The following is a 9,957-nucleotide window of genomic DNA, read 5'->3' on the forward strand; positions in this document are numbered from 1 at the left end:
ATATAAATAGTGTCAATGTAAATTTACACAATTATTATAACAGTCATATATTTTTACACCTATAGTGAGTGAATTTTGGATTTTGTTGGTTTAAATATTTTTTTTTCCTATTATAATATCAGTGCTCTTAACGTATTCAATATTTTTTTATTATTAAAAAAAAAAAAAAGCATGTTGGGCTCAAGATGGGCTGAAGTAGATTTGAAAATTTAAAAAAAAAAAACTCAAAACCTAAAGCCTCCAAAGTCCGAAACAACGGCCCATTGTATTTTGAAGCCTTATATTATTTATAAGGCTCTGCAGCTCTTCCTCACCTCTTAAACCCTAGACTACTATACCCTTCTTCTCTCCATCATTCTCTCTCTCTCTCTCTCACAAACGCAGCTCTGCTCAGAGAAGAATAGTGCAGGTACGCAGAGTTTCTTCTTAGTCTCTCTCTCGTGTATATTTATATACACATTTCATGTATATGCATGTGTATGTGCGTATGTACTTGGTTTCTTTACGTGTTTTCTTTTGTGCAAAATTTTACGAAAGCATAGGTTTGATTGTGCACTTATTTTGCTTATGTTGATCACTGCTATAATGGGTAAAGATTTGTACAACGGTTAATGTCATAAAGATGGGATTTTTGGCCTGGTGAATATAAGTGGTTGTATCTATGTTTAATGGTTTATGTATGTTTATCCATGTGTTGGGAATTTATGGGGTTTTGGGTTTAGTTCTGAGAAATAAAGATGGGTTTTTTGGGAATTAATCTGGGGGTCGAGTTTCTGTAAGTTAGGAGCTGATTTGTGTGTATTGGGTGTTTTTTTTTCTCCCAGGAAGTTGAGAGAGATGCTTGTGCTGTTCGAAACCCCGGCAGGGTTCGCCCTGTTCAAAGTTTTGGATGAAGGGAAGCTCAACAAAGTAGAGGTATTTATGTTCAAACTTTGTGTAAGTGTGTTCTATTTGTTTTCTGGGAAAAGTGGAGAAATGTATGTCCAAGGTAGAATTTTGAAAGTTAAGAGTTGTGATTGGTATTCAAATAATGGAGAAAGTTCCTTGAGAAAATAATTATATTGCTTGTGTTGGGCTGAGTTAAGTACTTCTTGCGTCTGTGTTTAAGGTATGGCCAAAGCACCCGCCAGCCAGTGTGGTGGCTAGCCCGATGATGTTTGTTGACTTGTATGATTTGTATTGCAGGACTTGAATAAGGATTTTTCCACTGCAGAGACCGCTAGAAAAGTAAGCTCTTTCTGTATCTCTTGTTCGCTCTGTTAAACAAGGAAAATAACTTGTTAGAAGGAAAATTTTGTAATTGTACTTAAAATTTTAATTAATGCTTCCCTCGTGCCAAAAAAAAAATGCCAGTTGTTAAATTTTGTATCAAATTCATGATCTGGCTAAAATATTATGTTTGGATTGGTGAAGAATCTAATTTCTGGTTTTGGGTATCAAACTTTAGGTGGTGAAGCTGAAAGCATTTTCCAAGTTCGAGAATACATCAGAAGCTTTGGAAGCAGCAACTTTGTTGATTGATAGCAAACCCAGCAAGGGACTCCGCAAATTCTTGCGTGTTCACTGTGATGGTGAAACATTAGCTGTGGCAGATTCAAAGCTTGGGAATATCATTAAAGAAAAACTGGTATTTGGGAAACCTGTTGATGATAGCCATATTGGACTGCATTTTAGTTTCACTTTTGTTTAAGTTGGAGTGATTATTTTGCTCACTATCATGAACTCTGTGTATCTTTTCTGCTTTTCTTTTAATAATATTACTTTCTTACTTATCAAAAAAAAAAAAAAAAAAATTTCTTGCAGAAAATAGAATGTGTCCACAACCAGCCTGTTATGGAGTTGATGAGAGGTGTCAGGTCTCAGCTGAGTGAGCTGATATCTGGCCTAGGAGTTCAAGATTTGGCACCAATGAGCTTGGGTTTATCTCATAGCTTATCTAGATACAAGCTAAAGTTCAGTGCTGATAAGGTGTGTTTCTTCAAATGTATGATAAGCTGTGGTTAGTCCCATCTCTGATATATATTTGCTCTCTTTCTAGGTGGACACGATGATCATTCAGGCCATTGGCTTGCTTGATGACCTTGATAAAGAACTTAACACATATGCAATGAGGGTTAGAGAATGGTATGGTTGGCATTTTCCTGAGCTCACTAAGATTATCCAGGACAATATCCTTTATGCGAAAACTGTGAAGCTTATGGGTGACCGTGTTAATGCTGCACAGCTTGATTTTTCTGAGGTGAGTTGCTCATTTTCTTTTGAAGTATTTAAGAAGCCCACACAGTTTTTCCCTTATGTACCTCAGATTTCTAGAAATCCAAAAACAGCCCACTTGTGTTATGTTTTCTTTCTATTGGATCTTCTCCCACGCTTACACCATCCATTGGCTTGTGGCTTCATCTGAACAATCATGCTGCCAAAGAATTCCCCAAAATTGTATTATTATCATACTTAAGTGAAAACCCCATGATTAAAATTCTTTATCTTCTCTCACTGTGGAAAAGCATGGAAGTTGGATAGGGAAGTGCTGCTAATATTTTTTTTTTCTCTGAATGAAAACACAATGGTGATCCTCACTATGTTTCTCTTGTTTTGATTGCTCAAAATATTATAGATATTGGCAGAGGAGGTTGAGATAGAATTGAAGGAAGCAGCTATGATATCCATGGGAACTGAAGTTAGTGACCTTGATTTGATAAATATTAAAGAACTCTGTGACCAGGTTCTTTCTCTTTCTGAGTACAGAGCACAACTATATGATTATCTAAAAAGCAGGATGAACACCATTGCCCCAAATTTGACTGCACTTGTTGGAGAGCTTGTTGGTGCTCGCCTCATTGCTCATGGGGGCAGTTTGATGAATCTTGCAAAGCAGCCTGGTAGCACAGTCCAGATTCTTGGTGCTGAAAAGGCTCTCTTCAGAGCCCTGAAGACTAAGCATGCTACTCCCAAATATGGGCTTATCTACCATGCGTCCTTGATTGGTCAGGCAGCACCAAAGAATAAGGGAAAAATCTCTAGGTCACTTGCTGCAAAAACTGCATTAGCAGTCAGATATGATGCTCTTGGAGATGGTCAAGATAATTCTATGGGCTTAGAGAACCGAGCCAAGGTACTTTGCACAAATTTGTCTGGTACTTCTCTGACCTTCACTGAAATCATTCTCTGACATAAACTATGTTTGACAGCTTGAAGCACGGTTAAGGAAACTTGAAGGCAAGGAATTGGGTCGCTCTGCTGGGTCAGCTAAGGGCAAACCTAAGATAGAAGTCTATGACAAGGATCGAAAGAAGGGAGCTGGTGGATTGATTAATGCTGCCAAGGTCTGAGATTTGTTTTTTATGTGATGTGTAATTTTCCCCCTTGGTTTTAGGTGTTCATAAGCTTTTCTTTTTTATGTAGACTTATAATCCTTCAGTGGATTCTGTTCTTGTGCAAACCTTAAATGCTGCTGCTGGCAATGAGGAGGAAAAAATCACAAAGAAGAGGAAAGCAGAGGAAGCAGCAGAGGAGGCTCTTGCTACCGTTGAAGATAAGAAGGAGAAGAAGAAAAAGGAGAAGAAAGAGAAGAAGAAAGCTGATGAGGGGGAGAACAGAAATGACCATGCCGAACCAGAACATGAAGAGAAAGAGAAGAAGAAAAAGGAGAAGAAAAAGAAGAAAGCTGATGAGGGGGAGACAGCCATTCCAATTAATGGAGACAATCATGCAGAGCCAGAAGGTGAAGAGGTGGTGACAAAGGAAAAGAAGAAAAAGAGGAAACATTCAGCTGAGGTACAGAATGGAGATGAAATTGTTGATGCAGGTGAAAGGAAGAAGAAGAAAAGAAAGCATGCTGAACAAGAAGAAGAATCTGAAGTGCCAAGCAAGAAGGAAAAGAAGAAGAAGAAGAAAAGCGAGGATTGAGAGGTTCTGGACAGCAACTGAACAATTTTGGTTAATTTAGCAGCAACTAGGTACTTCTATCTGTAAAATTCGATTTTCCAGTGCTGCACCCATTTTCATTTGTGGGGTCTTAAAGTTATTTCTAGTGTATGCTGATGTTGGCTAGGGAGAGGACTGGATGTTTTATATTTGGCGGATCACATAATTAATATTTCTTGTTGCATTTCTTCTCACTCCCTTTCAAATCAGATTGTTTATCTTACAAAGGGGGGTTAGCTTTTTTAATTTAGTATATGGTTCACTTTTTCTCCCATTGTTTAATGCAAGCCCTCCAACTGCCTAACATTTGAATATTTTACCTCATGCTTCATTTACATTGAAACTGGATATTCAACGATTCAGCTCCAAATTCATTATACAAAAGGATTTAGCTCTAATAGAATTGCATCTGTAAGAGCATTCTCATCAAACATGTCAAAAAATATAGCATTGAGTATTTCAAAACATTACTTTATCAATTTTAACACTCTACTTTACAGTACACCTAACATTAAAGGTTTTATTTTTTTTACCATTTTATTAAAATATTATTTATTTATTATTATTTAATTCTTTTTTATTTTCAATCTCTATCTCTTCCCCCTCTCTCTTTCTGTACTTCTCTTCTCCCAAACAAAAACACCCAACCCACTGCAAACCCAACTCGCTGCCGCTACCCACACTCACCACCACTAGCCACCACTGCTCATACCCACTGCCACAGTCACCACCACTCACAACCTCGACTACCGACCACCAAAACCACAAACAAAAACAAACCCAAAATCAAATCAAATCACAAACTCAAACCCACACCCACACCCATTGCCACCAGCCACCATTGCCACCAACCACAACAAACCCACACCGATCAGAACGCAACAAACCCACACTGAAAAAAAAAAAAATCAACATCGAAAAAAAAACCCACAAACCAGAACCATTAAGGCTTGGTTTGATGGCTCAAGGCAAGGGCAAGATGGTCTAGGGCAAAAGGATTGGCAACGTGGGTGACCAGGGAGAAGCAATAGAAGAGAGAGAGAAGAGGATGTGTGTGAGAGATAGAGAGCTAGAGATAGAATAAATAAAGTAATAAAATATTATACAATCTTGCTATAGTGCGCTCTCAAAAATGAGAGTGCACTGTAGCAAGATTGTAAATTTTATAGTATATACCAATTTTGATGGAGGGTTTTTTTGGGTTTCAGATGCTAAAAAAATAGCATTTTTAGCATTTGAGAGTGTTGATGAGAATGCTCTAAAGTGTGTATGTGCAATGGTAAATGCTAGTGGTTGTTACATACATTTGGTGTGTATGTGGGTTATGATTATAGGGTGATTTACTAGGGGAGACTTGTGTTGCTTAGGACATCCAAGAAATCTCATAAACTAATAGTATGTTGGATGGTATTTTGGATCTTTGAAATTCGCCAAATCCATTGAACTCACCGCCCTTCCTCGAAGGGACACTAGGCATACATTTATTTTCAAAATCAAAGTTAACATTTATACTGTTAAATTGTTAATTGCTCGTTAAATGGCATTATCACAATTGTTTTTACTAGGCATACATTTGCTTTCAAAATCTTTGTTAATTGCTCGTTAAATGGGTCCGTCACAATTGATTTTTGGTTGATAAAATTCCTACCATATCAGTTGCTAAAGAAAAAAAAAAACGTCTTAATTATTGTACCATACCTTACCATTGTCAAAGGATTGGGATTGGTAATTGCCTATATGGTAGTCTCCTTTTTTTTTAGTCTCCTAATGCATATGCATCTGCGATAAAACATAGCCTGAACGTACGCTGGTGTAGGACTTGTTGAGAACTTTCCTAAATAAATAATTTTTGTCCATTTTTATTGAGTCCATCTTTGAGGTATTGAATTTGTGTGCTCTCTACTCATTCTGTAATATACTAATACCCACCTTTTATTAAATTTCTCTATTTCATGCCTAAAATGTTTTGGGTAAGACTGTATTTTTTTTCAAATTATTTTTTAAATAAATAAATAAATAAATATATATATATATAAATTATCTGGAACGAATAATAAGGATTTAAAAAAAAAAATTAACTATAAATGTGATTTCATATAATTATGCAATCCGATAGAATTTTATGTTAGAAAAGTTTTATCTTGTATCCGATACACGTCTCTACCCTCCAACCTCACGTAAGAGTGCATACATGTATCGGATACGTGTAATACCACCTCCATATGGCACATCCTACTTATCTGTAAAACTATAACTATAAGCTAAGGAAATAGATTCCTTGGGCATCATATTATCATATATATGTGTGTGTGTGTGTGTGTTTGGTCCCAAAACATTTTTTTTAATAGAAATTAAGGACCTCCCAAAATCACTCACCTAAAACATCTAGCATGCACACGGGAGCAAATTTTAAAAAGAGTGAACTCTCCTTCCTCGATCTTATAAGCTAGAACAAGTTAAAAAGAGTCCCAAACTCCACATTTTTCAATGGTAATACATATAATTAGTTACCAAAACTATAGCTGAAAAATGATGTTACAACTTACAATCCCACTTTTTAGGACACACAACTGTTCATCTTTCAAGTGTTACAAGGCAGCTCAAGGGAAAAAAAAAAACATAAAAATTATAAATATACCAAGGCTTTTATCACCTTGTTTGTGAAACCTTGGAAGAATAAACGTTCAAAAATAAAATAAATAGAATATATCTCTCAAATGGGTTTGAAGTGATTCAGTCAAAACAAAGTTTTGGGTCAATTCTGAGTTAATTCGCCAACCTTAATAAACAGATTTAGAAATTACAATATATGTTAAACCATTTGACTTTATTTGACTCTATTTATTTGTGTCATTCTAATTAAAATGACATTTCTCTGGGGTGAAAGATATTGAAATGAAATTTCTATGCTAAAACTTCTAATTAAAATGATATTTCTATGTTTTTTTTTTTTTAACGTAATGATATTTCTATGTTACAACTTCTTACTTTATTTTGTTTTATTTATTTGAGTCATTCTAATTATTATGACATTTCTCTGGTACAAAATACATTTTAGATTTTTTAAGATCAAACAAGAACCGATAACCTGTATGCTGAAATGCCACTAGAATATTTGGCCCTTGTTTACGTGTAGATCGGATAAGCATGCAAATAATGTTGGTAACATATTTGAAGATTCGATTAGCATCAAGCTCAAGCTTTGCTCCGACAAAATAAATTGTTAATTTCGGTAATGGTTGATTTCTAGTTTACACGACATTATAGCAAAGATCATATTGTGCATTTGGATACGGAGGCATAGGAATCCAGTTATATGCCTGCAACAAGTAGCTAACTATCTTAGCTCTAACAACATTATATGCGTTCTCAACAAGAAGAGTTATTGAAGCTCCAGAGTCAATTAAAAAACCACCTTTGGAACCACTTCTCAATTGAAACTCTTCTGGATCTATTGGAAGAGATTTGTCATTCATGCTAATTCTCAACACTTGCACATAGTACCTATTTTGGTCGGGTATTAGTGGTGATGTTTGTACTATTTCTTGATCATTTCCACTAATTTTTGCATCTTTGCCAAAAAGTAAATATATGTAGGTTCCTGGTTCATCGTACCATAAAGGAAGGCAATATGAGAAACGTAGGTCGGTGTCAGCTTCTAGTTGCCTTGGGATTGATCATTTTCCAGCTCCTAAACCAAACAACCCTGATATTATATTTTCAGATCCTAAATTTCCAGCAAATTTTATATTTTTATTGTCTAAGCCAACCCCAAAAACTACATTTTGGTAGCTTATAGATCCTCCCCCATCTTCAGTGAATGTGAATTTTTTAGTTGAAATAGGACCCTTAGTGTAACTACCATCAACATAGGTGTTCTCATAATGGCACAAGTTCTCTTCACATATTTTGGGAACACATGTTAATTGAAATTTCCATCTCTTACGGAGAAACAATTTTTGCATCCTTCACCTTGATCTCATGTATCATCAGAACCAGTATCTACTAACAATAGTGCAAAATATGGTGGTGTGCCAATGTTCATTTGAGCTATATATAATTTGCCCAAATTATACTCTATCTTAGGTTGTAGTGCTTGAATTCCTTGCTTTGTTTGAGTTGATTGCATCTACAAATCTCATGGATTTGAAATGTAGAGCCCGAGCTTTAGAAAGTCTAGCAATTCTAAAGTGGTTTTCTAGTAGGCTTAGATTTTTTGGGAAGAGCATTGAATTAATGGAGTATCTTGGGATGAGCTTGATGCTAAAGCCATTGGTTCCAAGACAAGTAAGCATAGAAATGAGCAAGGTTGATAAGAAACAAAATGCAATTGGTACATCAAAAAGGTTTCTAGTACCCATTCTCTGACTCTTTGGTTATGTGTTCAAAAATTAAAAATATGCCACAGGTTATATATAAGTGATAGTTGAAACCACTTAAGTGGTGCATTAACTTTACAATAAATGTTATCTTTTTATAAAGAAATTTATTTAAACTTTCTTTTTGGAGGCTGCAAACTTATATCTATTACTCCTACATCTATTACAATCATTATATATTATAAAAGCTTCTTTCTTTTTTTCTTTTTTCTTTTTTTTTTGAGTAAAATATATTATAAAAGTTGGATCCAAAAATTGGTGTGTGCATACTAAAATGACATGCGTTCCTTTTCAAAGCAAACTACAACGACATGTGGTATCTTTCTACATTTTGTTGGTATTATATGGGTAAAAAACACAATGTGAAAAAAGTTGGATACAAAAACTGGTGAATGCATACTATAATGACATTTGGCATCTTCCTAAATTTAGTTGGTATTATATGGGTAAAAAAGGCAATGCGTAAAAAAATTATTTGTACATGTCAATATGTTTGCTATAATACAAGACATGTGGCATATAATTTAAAATTTTTAATGAAGTAAATGCATGTCTTTAGTATTTATGACCATTAATTCTTAATAATTTGTTATTTGCCTCTTAATTTTCCTACTCATTTCCCTTCCCATGGCTATTCAAGTATCGAGGAGTGAGTTTCACACACATATACACTTAGATTAGGCTAGAGTAGAAATTCTATCTTGTATTAAAAAAAAAAAAATTAAATGCATTAATGGACTAATATATTTACAATGACTATAATAATTTCTTAATTAAAATATTTCTTAAAAAAAAAAAAAAAAAACTCCCAATTAAAAGAAGAAATAAATGCTAAAATAATGGGTTAATGACTACTTAAAAAGGAAAAAATAAATAATAAAAAGTACCTTTTAAATGATGGGTGGCACCTAATTATGTTAAGTTTAAATTTCATTTTGTGACTATTAAATGTAAATTTTACAGTCAAAATCCTAAAAATATGGGTCTTCCATATATATATATATATATATTGAGAATCCACATTGGGAGGTCTCTATATAATTTATCTATTTTTAATTAACAAATCAATGATGGTAGATATTTTTTTACAAAAATAATGGTGATTTTTTTGAGTAAAATATTATTTTGGTCTCTAAACTATATCTCAAGGTTTTTTATTCATCCCTAAAGTTTAAATAGTTCTTGTTTCATTCTTAAACATTGAAAAAAAATTTTTTAATAGTTTAGGGACCAAAATAATATTTTACATTTTTTTGGTTGGAATGTCCATTACTCCATTATATGATAACCCTACTTGAATGTTGATCCAAAGTATTCACATTCCTAATCTTCATTTGGTCAAAAACAATGGATATGATCAAAGCCTATGACCGTGTGGAGTGGGTGTATTTGGAGAATGTCATGAGAAAAATGGGGTTCAGTGAGAAGTGGATTGGCTTAATTATGGTGTGCATAAAAATAGTGACATATTCTATCCTAGTTAATGGCAAACCTCAAGGCCTCATCCAACCTACCAAAGGGATCAGATAAGGTGATCCACTTTCTTCCTTTCTCTTCTTGTTGTGCACGGAAGGTTACAAACAATTGAAGATATATATCCAATCCAAAGAGAAAGGTAAGTATTTATTTTTTTTAGGACTTCTCAATTGAAACT

The 9,957-nt window shown here is 34.3% G+C and overlaps 1 protein-coding gene across 1 annotated transcript; it reads left to right on the forward strand.

The window, feature by feature from the left end:
- Positions 1 to 300: 300 nt before the first annotated feature.
- LOC112015674 (probable nucleolar protein 5-1) lies at positions 301 to 4,118 on the forward strand. Its single transcript, XM_024048110.2, has 9 exons — positions 301 to 409; positions 825 to 915; positions 1,186 to 1,227; positions 1,448 to 1,627; positions 1,804 to 1,968; positions 2,039 to 2,239; positions 2,615 to 3,112; positions 3,189 to 3,323; positions 3,403 to 4,118. Exons 2-9 carry the CDS (start codon positions 838 to 840, stop codon positions 3,904 to 3,906), a joined length of 1,803 nt encoding a protein of 600 aa, XP_023903878.2. The 5' UTR covers positions 301 to 409; positions 825 to 837; the 3' UTR covers positions 3,907 to 4,118.
- The last annotated feature ends 5,839 nt before the right edge of the window (positions 4,119 to 9,957 follow it).

The sequence above is a fragment of the Quercus suber genome, unplaced genomic scaffold (genome assembly GCF_002906115.3).
Source record: "Quercus suber isolate HL8 unplaced genomic scaffold, Cork oak 2.0 scaffold_109, whole genome shotgun sequence".
Lineage (NCBI taxonomy): Eukaryota > Viridiplantae > Streptophyta > Magnoliopsida > Fagales > Fagaceae > Quercus > Quercus suber.